Source organism: Rana temporaria, chromosome 1 (assembly GCF_905171775.1).
Source record: "Rana temporaria chromosome 1, aRanTem1.1, whole genome shotgun sequence".
NCBI lineage: Eukaryota > Metazoa > Chordata > Amphibia > Anura > Ranidae > Rana > Rana temporaria.
The window spans coordinates 411,380,930-411,393,984 of NC_053489.1; the positions used below are offsets into that span (position 1 = coordinate 411,380,930).

General features: G+C 43.7%; 1 protein-coding gene across 4 annotated transcripts in view; it reads right to left on the reverse strand.

Annotated features, from left to right (window-relative positions):
• The window catches only part of RBPMS (RNA binding protein, mRNA processing factor), a 279,843-nt gene that overhangs the window by 52,381 nt on the left and 214,407 nt on the right, over positions 1–13,055 (reverse strand). For 2 of the 4 annotated variants that reach the window (XM_040324575.1, XM_040324592.1), the window contains exon 6: positions 4,440–4,567. The exons of 1 other annotated variant lie outside the window; for it this stretch is intronic. In XM_040324575.1, coding sequence (XP_040180509.1) covers positions 4,440–4,567 — 128 coding nt within the window. Of the gene's footprint in view, positions 1–3,480; positions 3,601–4,439; positions 4,568–13,055 lie in introns of all 4 variants that reach the window. One more of the 4 variants, XM_040324584.1, reaches the window with a different exon arrangement.

A 13,055-nucleotide genomic window follows, 5' to 3' on the forward strand; every position in this document is an offset into this window, starting at 1 on the left:
CCCCTGCTCAAGAAAGCACATGAAGTTTGCTAATGAACATCTGAATGGTTCAGAGGAGAACTGGGTAAAAGTATTGAGACCAAAATCGAGCTCTTTGGCATCAACTCAACTCGCCGTGTTTGGAGGAGGAGGAATGCTGCCTATGACCCCAAGAACACCATCCCCGCCATCAAACATTTAGGTGGAAACATTATGCTTTGGGGGTGTTTTTCCTGCTTAGGGGGCAGGACAACTCAGCCAGGGTATTGAAAATAGTTCATGGATGGGTATTCCTGCATGACAATGACTCAAAACACATGGCCAGGGCAACAAAGGAGTGGCTCAAGAAAAAGCATATTAGGGTCCTGGCGTGGCCTAGATTGTCTCCAGACCTTAATTCCATAGAATATATGTGGAGGGAGCTGAAGGTTCGAGTTACCAAATGTCAGCCTCAAAACCTTAAAGACTTGTAGCTAGATTCAGGTACGGCAGCGCATCTTTCCGGCGACGTAGCGTATCGTATTTACGCTACGCCGCCGTAAGTAAGTGAGGCAAGTGCTGTATTCACAAAGCATTTGCCTCCTAAGTTACGGCGGCGTAGCGTAAATGGGGCCGGCGTAAGCGCGCCTAATTCAAATGAGGATGAGGGGGCGTATTTTATGTAAATGGGTGGTGACCCGGCGTCATTGACGTTTTTAAGAACAGCGCATGCGCCGTCCGTATACATATCCCAGTGTGCATTGCTCCAAAGTACGCCGCAAGGACGTATTGGTTTCGACGTTAATGTAAATTACGTCCAGCCCCATTCACGGACGACTTCCGCAAACGACGTAAAATTTTCAAATTTCGACGCGGGAACGACGGCCATACTTAACATTGACTAGGCCACCTAGAGGGCAGCTTTATCTTTACACCTCTTACGGAAACAGCGTATCTTTACTGCGACGGGTGCACGTACGTTCGTGAATCGGCGTATCTAGCCATTTACATATTCTACCTTGAACTCAACGGAAGCGCCACCTAGCGCCGCTCGTATCTTAGCCTAATTTAAGCGTATCTGGTTTCCAGAATACGCCTAAATTTACGCCGGCGTAGATTCAGAGTTACGACGGCGTATCTACTGATACGCCGGCGTAACCCTACCTGAATACAGCTATTGGAGAGGATCTGCAAAGAGATGTGGGACAAAATCCCTCCCGAGATGTGTGCAAACCTGGTGGCCAACTACAAGAAACACCTGACCTCTGTGATTGCCAACAAGGGTTTTGCCACCAAGTACCAAGTCATGTTGTGCAAAGGGGTCAAATGCTTATTTCACTCATTAAAATGCAAATCAATTTATAACTTTTTTTGGATATTTTTGTTGTTTTTCTGTCTCTCATTGTTAAAATAAACCTACCATTAAATGATAGACTGATCATTTATTTGTCAGTGTGTAAACGTACAAAATCAGCAGGGGATCAAATACTTTTTTCCCTCACTGTAGATAGCTACGCAGGAAATCATTGAAAAGCCCTACAAATGGCACAATGTTTTTGACTCCAAAAACTCAAAATGTTAGCAATACTCATTTCAACCAATGTAGTACATTCCAGATGAAATAATCACAACTGCCTTTCAATGCTTCAGCCTCCATTTTGACATGCACTGTAGTTTACCTAATCGGTTTATGGGATCAAAAGTTGTCTTCAAAATGTAAAAAATATTTTTTAGCTTATTATTAAATTTCTGCAGCTGAGACCTATACAGAGTTTCTATATCTCTCCTCTTAACATTATATTACATGTATGGCAGTTAAGGTTACATTATTGGCTGTGCTGAAAATATGAAATCATTTTCCCTGTCATGCGCTAAGCCACAAGGGATCTGCAATCATCTTTTTTTCCATTCTGCAATATTCTGTTACAAACAGCATTTAAACAAGATGATACACCCCAGAGAAGACATTTATAAATCACCCCCATATGTACATTTATACAGTATCTCATCATCACCATAATGAAGCTTTGACAGCATGACACATTGTATAGGTTAACATTATGTACTCTTTCATTTCAGTTAAGTAGAGCTTACCAAACTCTTTGCATTTTTTGGATTCTGGCCCAGCCTTGCATCACTGATGCATATTTCTGAAATCATATATGCTATTTTCATGGATAGTTAGGAGAAAATGTTGTTGGACTGATCTTGATTTCATTTTTATCAATTACGTGATTGAGCTTGAAGCTGTCACGGTTTGTCGAAAGCTGTACATTAACAGACGTGTCAGTGAATAGGTACTCCATTTAGCTCTGGCTTAGGACAACAAGGAATAGGCTGAGGCCTCGTATGCACGACCGAGTTTCTCGGCAAAAACCAGCAAGAAACTTGCTGGGAGATATTTTTTTGCCAAAGAAAACCGGTCGTGTGTACATTTTCGTTGAGGAAACTGTCGAGAAACTCGACGAGCCAAAAAGAGAGCATGTTCTCTATTTCCTTGACGGTAATGGAGAAAATTGGCTTGTCGAGTTCCTCGACAGCCTAACAAGGAACTCGACGGGGAAAATGATGTGTTTCGCCCGTCGAGTTTCTCGGTCGTGTGTACGAGGCTTCATAATTTACTCTGCTAAGAACAAGCATGTCCTTTTGCCCATACAAATCAATACCATATTTCTCATCCTCTACCTAAAACTCACTTGCTGGTGGCAATTTCATATGGGCTCAACAGAGTGGCAAGGGCATGGGCATAGTCCAATAAAAACTGAAAGTAGAAGGTATCAATCTAATTGTACCAGGCTAAACCGGCTTGAAGAGACATGTTACTATCACATTTTTTTTTTTATTAAGGATGAGAGAACAAAAATATAAAGATCCCTTTTTCGACAAACTGTCATTACGACTATCCATAATGACTGTGTATATGCATATACAGTATATATATATATATATACCGTATATACTGCAGCTGCTGACTTTTAATAATCGGACACTTACCTGTCACAGGGTCCAGTGAAACCGGGGGAATAAAGCGCAGCTCGTCTCCCCCTCCTTTCCGCGGTGCCAACATTGTCACTGTGGGCACGTGCTGTGCATGCGCGAGACGCGCTGTGCACCGTGATTGGCGGAGCAATCATCTGGGACCTGTGACGTGTCCCAGATGATTGCAGAGAGGGAGGGGTGACTTACTTCCGGTCGCCGAGGCGACCTAGGGAGGGAGTGGGAGCTGGAACCCTCTAAAAAGAGGGTTTCCGCTCCCCCCCCAAAAAAATTACATGCCAAATCTTTAAAGTGGAAGTTCCATTTTTGGGTGGAACTTCACGTTAAGTTCCTCTCCCACTGAAACACATATAACTATGAAAAAAAGCACACTAGAAAAAATAGAGTATCAGACGTTGTACATGGCAACCATTTAAGCTCAACTCAGGGAAATCAGACAATTCCTACTTGCAGGGGTGCTGTGCCCACATTACAACAGATAAATGTTCATTTAGGTCTAGGGGAGAGTAACGGTATTTTACTTACCCGATCCTCTGATCCCCTGGCAGGAAGCAGTCCCATATGCCCCAGTGGTGGACTGTCCCTCCATGTCACCATGTACAGAGCAGGGCTATGCTTTAGTCTTGATGACATCATGACTTTAGACTGGTGGAGCAGAGGGGAAGGATGAGTGGATTATGGGTTAAGTAAATGTTTTCCTTTCCCCCAAACCTAAAATAGCAGTTAACCCTTGTAGTGCAGGCACCCCCCCCCCCCCCTTGCAAGGTGAATTTTTCAAGATTCCCAGTGTTGGGCTTTAAGATTCCAACTGTTCAAGTTAGACATTGTCAACAACTTGGTTGTTATAACAACTTCACAATGTATCTTTGTTCTAATGTTCATATATGAACCCTAGCAGAACATTCACAGTGTGACTTCATTACTGTTATTACTGCACACTTCAACAGGGTCATTCAGTAAACGCTGACCCTAAAAACATCAAAGCAGTAGAGCAACTATGACATGTAAAAATCTGTATAAAGGCTACTTAACTTTATATACACTTAAAATCTTTGCATCAACATTAAGCCATTTACAATAATCAAAGCTTTACTAAAGGCAAATCCACTGTGCACTTGGAAGTGCAGTCGTTGTAGATCTGAGGGGAAGATCTGAATAGAGGGGAAGCTCTGCTAATTTCTATCATCCAATCATGTGCAAGCGAAAATGCTGTTTTTTATTTTCCTTGCATGTCCCCCTCGGATGCTTTTAGTAAATAAACCCCTTAGGTACACAAGTGAAAATTAAACCTAGATTTGAAAATCAGAGATGTAGGGTTCCCGCCACATGAAGAGAAGATGGTAAGGACAAGGCAGGCAACATGAGCCTCCTTGTGGTGAGCCAGTTAGCTGGTAGAACAAGGGTTAGTGTGTGGAGTGCACTGTGGTACCAGGAAAGGGCAAGTGAGATATAGAGTGAGGACGTGGCTGATTGGTATCAATTACCTGGGCATGCAGTGAAGCGGGATAGGTAAAAGCAGGAGGTAGAGCAGGTGCTAATTCCGCTGGGTAGAGGGGGTACGGCGCCCACACTTCAGGGCTACCCGGGTAAAGTGCAGGCACTGTGAGTTCATCTGCAAGAAAAGAATAAGGACACCATGTTAGTAATAACAAAGTTGAAGAACCACAGTGAGAACTGGTGGCAAGATCTATTGCATGCTTTGTGCTTATAGTGTTTACATTTGATGCCCAATTGAAGTCACAGAAATAGATATTTCAGTCAGACAGACGTTGTACTAACAATCTCTATTTTAATAGTCTTACCGTCACTCTCCTGTTATAGTAACCGTGCAAAGTGTCTTAATATGACTGTGCAGTGCAAAAAGGACCAGAGATCGACCATGTTGTTCAGAGTACCACCAGTCAGGGACCACCAGTGCCGCTTGTCAGGGGACACCATGTCAGGGACCACCAGTGCCACATGTAAAGGACCACCATGTCAGGGACCACCAGTGTAAAGCTGGGATTATTACCAGAAATCACTTGCATGAAACAGCGTCAGGTATTGTATATGAGAACACTGATTGCCGATGCCCCACCCCCGTCGTTATTATTGACAGCGCACTGTTCCTATAACGGCAGGGGGTGGGAGATCAGTGATCTGGGTTTTCATATAACAATACCTGACACAGCGGGAGATCCCCTCTGTGTCATACAAATAATTACTGATGATAATCCCTGCTCTGCACAGAGATAGCTGGTGGGCGGCAGGGGGGGTTCAGTGCAGAGAGAACAGAGGGTATGGGCGGTGACTGGCAGGAGCAGAGGAGGAGGAAACAGAGGACACCACCTTCATGGGCAGCACAGCCCAGGGGCTTTGAGACCCCTTCCATCCACAACATATCTGCTTCCTCCCTGCTCGTTTTCAGAGGACTACAACAGGGAGTGTAAGACCGCTGGCTGAGCTTAGGAGGGATAGAAGCCAGCGGTCTTAAAAACAGGAAGTCAGCAGGCAATAACGTTTTTTCAGCAAGTTCAGCAGCCTATTACAGAGAAAGTGCAGAGCTCAGAAGAACATGCATGGCACAGTTGGTGTAGGTATGAGATCAGCAACAAGGATGTGGAAAACAATTTTGCTTTAAAAGAGAAGTTTTTTTTAAAAATCATACTTACCTAGGTAGATGCAAAATCAATCCAATGCTGTATCTGTTCCCTGCAGGCTATAAGACTGAGAACTGGGCAATCAAACACTGCTGATCTCTCAGTTCTCGGTGCTGTGACTCACCAGTTCTCTGCCCCCCCCCCCCCCGGATTCACTCTGGAGCACTAGGCTCTGGAGGGTGTGGGAGGCTGGCTCAGGTTCTCAGATGCTGAGCCAGGTGTCGGTCCAGGCATCTGGGTGGATCCCGGCCATATGGTCGCAATCTTTCCCGAGCCTGGACTGTGACATCAGCCGACAGCGGGCTTCAGCTGAAAATGGGTCACAGGAGCACAGAATGAACTGTACTCCTGTGATGCACAGGAGAAGCACAACCAAATGAGCTTTGGCTGTACTTCCCCTTTAAAGTAGGACTAAAGGCAAAACTTTATTTTTATTTTGGATAGAGTAAGGGTCGGATATAACCTCTGTTCGTTTTTTTTTGGTTGCCCTCTTTGTCCCATTGGTAAGATTTCCCTTCAGTTCCTGTCTCATAGCCAAAACAGGAAGTGAGTGGTGTCAATTCAAAATTTGAGATTTTCCTTCACTTTTACTTTTGATGTTAACGCTAAACAGGTAAAAAGACAGGGTGGCTCTCCCTAAGGCCCCTGTACACACGGTCGGACAAAACCGATGAGAATGGACCGAGGTTTAGTTTCATCGGTCCAAACCGACGGTGTGTATAGCCCATCGGTCTGTTTTCCTTCGGTCCAAAATTTTAAAACATGCTTCAAAACCGAACCGATGGACCGCTGCCCGATCGGTCCAAACCGATGGTTAGTACAGAAAAGCATCGGTTCAAAACCCGCGCATGCTCAGAATCAAGTCGACGCATGCTTGGAAGCATTGAACTTTGTTTTTTTCAGCACGTCGTGTGTTTTACGTCGCCGCGTTCTGACCCGATCGGTTTTTGAACTGATGGTGTGTACACACATCAGACCATCAGACCACTTCAGAGGTGAACCGATGAAAACGGTCCGTCGGACCATTCTTATCGGTTTTGTCCGACCGTGTGTACGGGGCCTTACAGGGACACAGACAGCAAAAAAAACTTGACAGGTGTTCTAATCCCTCTCCACTCTATCGAAAAGCTTCAGTAATACTTTACATTTCTACAGAGAATAAAAATAAGCCTAATTAAGTAAAATATTAATCCAAATCATATTTGTAAATCTTGCCTATGCAAAAAATATAGTAATGGTATGAAATGTAATGTAGTAGAAATGAAAAATGCTCCAGCGAGGTTCCAAAAAATTTGCTTCATTTTCTTCGTACCCAAACTTGATCGTTCTCGTACCTCAAATCAGTTTCAAAGAGGAAGGCGCACACTTATACATAATCCGAACACGTATACTGCATATGTAGTGGTCTCTCCAATTGAGTTTTTTTTTTTTTTCAAAGGAAAACCAGATATACAGTAAAGTAGAATTACATGAATGAGCAGGAAAGGCTAGAAGAGATATTGATGAAGGACAACATGTGTGTGAGGGGGTATACTTATATGGTGGGGCAGTAGGGGGCAAGCGTAAGTACAAAGGAAGAGCACATAGCATCGATGATGCACAAAGTGCTACTAGTAACCAATCACATTTCACTTTTATCAACGTAGATCTGTCAAGCTTCTGAAATAAGATTTCAGTGATTATTAGCATTAATACTGAAGCAGATAACTATCATTGTTAAACCCACTGAGATTTTTTTCAATATAGTGCACAGAATGTTCTCATTGACTAAAATAAAGAAGTGGGGGATGGAGCTCCAACATATCTTCCAAGATCTGGGAAACAAAACAAGCACATGTGTACAATGTGTACACCCAGAGGCCATTACTAATATTCTCATGGCATTTGTTTTAAGGAAAACTGCTACTGCTGAGCATTTCCCAGAATCCCCTGGGGGCCATATTCCCATGTTAATATACATGTATTAGATGGGAAGGAAAAATAAACAAGCAACTTCCTGCAGTTTGGTTTCCTGGAACTAACAGAAATTGTAATTATTAAAGCTATTAAGATCAAGACATCTTAGTAGGAAGGCAGAATAAAACTAAGTAAGCTTGCATCCTGTGGGATGTACTGTGAGAATTTAGAAAACAAGCAGCACTTTTACTGCTGGGAATAAACAGTCGCTGCACCACTGGTTCTGTATAAGAGACATCATTATCACAACCATGAAAAGAAGGTGCAAAAGGAAAGTATTTTGTGGTCCATGTAGTTTTTTTTTTTTACTGACATATAAAAAGTGAAAACTAAAGTATAACTACAGCATCCCATTAAAAAAATGTGCTGCAACACTTATTTGTTTTTACCTATAGGTAAGCCTATAATAAGGCTTACCTATAGATACTGTAAAAACTGTATCTACTAAACTTGCATAGTTTAGGAGATATTTACTGTATTACGCCGCTGATGGAACGGCTGCCCGTGCCATTTCTTCAGAGCCCTGTGCCGTGACCGGGGAAGATGTCAGCCGTCTCAGCGGTGTGCAGGCACCGGTGGAGAGCTTTGTTCTAAGGCAGTGGTTCTCAACCTGGGGGTCGGGACCCCCATGGGGGTCAAATGATGATTTGCCAGGGGTCACCAAATCCTGGGCTGTTCCTGAAGCCTGCACCGCTCTCCCAACCTTTTCGTGGCTGCCCATCAGGGCTGTCCCTGGAGCCTGCAGCCACCCACTCAGCCACTTCACAGCATGGGGGGGCGCACAGACTAGATGTCAGCTGACTGGCGAGGAATGTGAAGTGGGAGGGGCTGGAGGAGACCCCATATCCTGATTTCGGCATAGGTGTCATTGCTGCGAGACACCACAGAGCTGGAGACACAGTGAGTAACAGCACTGCCAGTCATCCCATTCCCCCCCAACCAAGGAGTAGGAAAAGGAATAAAAATAGAGAATACACAGAAGGGAGATGAAAAAGGGAGAGAAAGAATAAGAGAAAGAGCTAGAAAGACAGCTAGAGAGAGGGATGGGGAAAAAAGATAAATAAATTAGGATAGAGAGGGATAAAAGAGAAAAAAAGCAGAAGAAAGAAAGTGGTACATCCTAAAATGTACCATAAGGGTTTTTAATACTGTACAAGAGGAAAGGACTAAATATCCGTGGGTTAGGGGCGCAAATTACTCATCTTGCCTTGGGTACTGACAACCCACGCTACGAAAATAATTTTACTGTTAGGGGTCCCCACACATTGGGAAATTTTATTAAGTGGTCCTGACCCTAGAAAGGTTGAAAACCACTGTTCTAAGGTAAATAATTCATAATAAGCTAGTATGAAATGCATACTAGTTACTTATGCTTTTGACTTCCAGGTTGTTTATTACAAACTTAGAATTTTCTCTTTGTCCCCCTGCAAAGTCTCACAAATACCTGTTGGTCTTGACAGTGGAGTCCACTGAATTCAGATTTGCGTGATGGAGTTGCAATGATGCTACACTGCTTCTGAATTTAGAGCAGAATTGCCACTCTCCTGCCCACTACTTTCTGGATTCCAACTGAGAGCTGCAGTGTTTGGGAGGGGACCATGTGAGACACAAATGAAGAGTATTTGGCTCAGTCAGGAGAGATAAAATAGGATGGCGGGTCTGTTACCTGGCACCTGATTGTCTGAAACATCAGGCGCTGTGATTGGACGCCTGAGGATGGAAGAAGACATGGAGGACATGCAGGAGACCGCCGCTGACCCGCTGCGAGACAGTGTAAGTTAAGTGCCGTGCAGCATCTAATGGGTCCAGTAGCGACAATTGATGGGCACACTGGTGGCATCTGATTGGGCACAGTAGCGGCAATTGATGGGCACACTGGCAGCATCTGATGGGGCACAGTAGCGGAAATTAATGGTCACACTGGCAGCATCTGATGGGGCACATTAGCGGCAATTGATGGGCACACTGGCAGCATCTGATGGGGCACAGCAGCGGAAATTAATGGTCACACTGGCAGCATCTGATGGTGCACAGTAGCGGCAATTGATAGGCACACTGGCAGCATTTGATGAGGCACACTGGCAGCAATTGATGGGCACAGTGTCAGCAATTGATGGGTACAGTGGCTCCGTTTGATGGCACAGTGGCAGCAATTTATGGGTACAGTGGCTGCGTTTTTATGGCACAGTAGCTGCGTTTGGCACAGTAGCTGCGTTTGATGGGCACAGTGGCTGCAACTGATGTTTTTTTTTTTCAGTTTGTTTGCGCCCTCCCCCCCCCCCAAAAAAAAATTGGAGCACCAGCCACCACTGGTGACTTAGGTACATTTTTTATTGCCTTTGAGCAATCAAGGCAATTAATGTGTACAGTAACAACATATTTGCTTACGGAGACAAAATACATGTACAGAAGAGGTAGCATACCAAAAACCTTTGTGAGCCTATTTGTCAAGCATTTTTAGCCAACTTTTATAATGTGCTACATTAGAACAATTATGAATTGGTGCAGAATTAGAACAAACCTACCAAAGTTTATGCCCTGGTTCACACTGATGCAGTACGGGGAATCACATGTGATTAGGACAGGAATTGCATATGTGATTCTTTGGAGTGTAATTTGAGCCCATTCATTTTGTATAGCTCAAATTGCTCAACACCCACATTAAAAAGATGCATGCATTGGGATTGGATTGTGCTTCCAGTTCAGTCAATCGCACCGTATTTTTCAAAATGTTTTTGGGGTGTCGTTAACTTAACATTGACACCCGCTGTGTTTTGCATGAACAGAGTGCGATTGTGATGTGGTGCGGGGGAAATGCACAGGAAACGCTGCATATCCTGCACCGCATCAGTGTGAACCAAGACTGAGTAAAGAAGAGGTTGCATTACAACTAGCTACTTTAGTCACATAGGGCCAGATTCACGTAGAATCGCGGCGGCGTAACTTATCCTAGATAAGTTACACCGCCGCAATTTTTCATCGCAAGTGCCTGATTCACCAAGCACTTGCGATGAAAACTACGCCCGCGGCCTCCGGCGCAAGGCGGGCCAATTCAAATGGGCGTGTGCCATTTAAATTAGGCGCGCTCCCGCGCCGGACCTACTGCCCATGCTCCGTTTCCTAACTCCCGCTGTGCTTTGCGCGCCGTGACGTCATTTTTTTGAACGGCGACGCGCGTAGCGTACTTCCGTATTCCCGGACGGCTTACACAAACAACGTTAAATTTTGAATTTTGACGCGGGAACGACGCCCAATACACTTGCTGACTAAAGTTAAGGCACAAAAAAAAAAGTGTAACTTTGCAACGGGAAACTAGACTAGCGGCGACGTAGCGAACGCGAAAAACCGTTGTGGATCCGCCGTAACTCCTAATTTGCATACCCGCCGCTGGTTTACGACGCAAACTCCCCCCCAGCGGCGGCCGCGGTACTGCATCCTAAGATCCGACAGTGTAAAACTATTACACCTGTCGGATCTTAGGGATATCTATGCGTAACTGATTCTATGAATCAGTCGCATAGATAGAAACAGAGATACGACGGCGTATCAGGAGAAACGCCGTCGTATCTCATTTGTAAAACTGGCCCATAGTTCCATGCTTTTGTTGCCAGCCTTTTCTTGTTAAGTCTTCTTTTTTTTTTTTTTTTTTACAAATGTAGCATAATTCTATAAAATAGCAACATGGCTAAAAAAGTCAGAAAATGGTTAACAAATGATGAACTGGAAAAGGGAGTGAAGGAGTGAACTGACAGATTCTCCAGGTGAACAAAACCACTGATCATTCAACAAAAGGTCAAACACAGAATAGGCTATAGAAGAGCCACAAAAGTAGCATACACAGCTACTGAAAGCTTTATGTATAGCCCTCCAAGAACATTAGTGGATTAGCCCATATCCAACTACACTTTAAAAGCTGGTACACATGATGGCCACCCTGAAAAGTTTTAAGCTACAGAGTGCGTGGTGTAAAATGTTGACGTCAGAGCATTGGCTGGACTTCAGAATAAAACCACAGCTGAAAGCCTAACAAAAGGCTCCTGCCAAAATGTTCACATCTCTGTGCAATGATTCCACAAAAGTGTTATTTTTAGGCAAAATACAGCATGATTTCAGCAAATTACATGGAGATATGTACACAGTAAGATGTTTAGATATTAGGTTAATTTGCTCCCTTTTACATATTATCTATAAATTCTAGGGAATACCATATGGATGCAAAGTCCTCCTTCAGTGTAAAATGATATACAGTAAAACAAATAAAAGCTGCATGGTTAATATGGGCCCCCAGCATGCACACTCAGTCCGAATGTTCAAAAAACCGGCCAACATTCGGCACGTGTGTATGTCGTCAGTCTGTCAGACTAGCATGTTAGAAAACCAGTAGCCAACGAACGCCCAATCGGCGCTTTTATCCAATGGCAGAAAGTGCTTTGATTTGAGTGTTTTGGTGGTAACGGGGGGGGGGGGGGGGGATATTGGTTGTTCCCCTGTCAGAACACAACAGCTTAGCGGGGGAGAACGCTGTATTAACTTTGCAGCGGGAGCTGTCCGTTTTTTTTCATTCAACCCCCAAAAAATTGTAGTGTTTACCAGGCTTTAGGCCTTGTCTTGAAAATTGCCATTTCGTTTTTTGGGTAACTGCCAACAAGTTGAATGCCCACCAATGGCCAGTAATTACTTACTGTCTAAATATCTAAAAATGTAAATTGTGCCTAAGCAGTAACTGAAACATCTACATGTGGTCCCGTATCCCTCCTAAAATGTATCATGTACTTCTTGGCCTTGGAATGTGTCTAGGCAGTACTGTGCATACAGCTCCATAGCTAAAAAAATCGGAAATATGAGGTCCACTGCTTCCTCTATATTCTAGTCTTAAAGGATTTGGAATTAAATTTGGTAATGTCATTACTGTTCCTGCGGTATTCTCCTTGCTCGAGGGTAGATGTACTGTAATGATCTCTGTGCTTCCACTACACCTAGTGTTTGCTTTTTGAACCTTTTCTCCTCCTTAATGAATATTTCCTCAGCAATTTAACAGATCACCAGAGATCGGGGGCAGCTCTGACCCGGGGATGCAAAACCCTGTGCCTCTTCTAAGATGGCCACCTCTACACAGAGCTACAGTGCAAAAAAATGTAATAGTAGGTCAATAATGGCGAAACGTTGATCTGCAGGGAGCCTAAAGGAAATAACGTGACTAGTCCTCTGTTCTCTACTTTGGGCACAGCTTCTACATTTCAGGCCCTCTTTTGGTAATATTTTTGGTTTCGGGAGACTAAACAGGTGTATAATTCAGGTTAGTCTCTGTTCTTAGGCATAGGTGGGTAGACTGAGGATATACCCATTTTTTTTTAAATGGAATACTAGAAAAATTCTTGTCTCTGTTTTTCGATAAACAACAAACAAAAAAAGATAGAGACACTTAGTTCAAAAACTCTGTAAACCTCCAAGATTAAAAAACATGCTTTTGTCAACAGAACAAGCAGGTTAAACATTATGTACTTT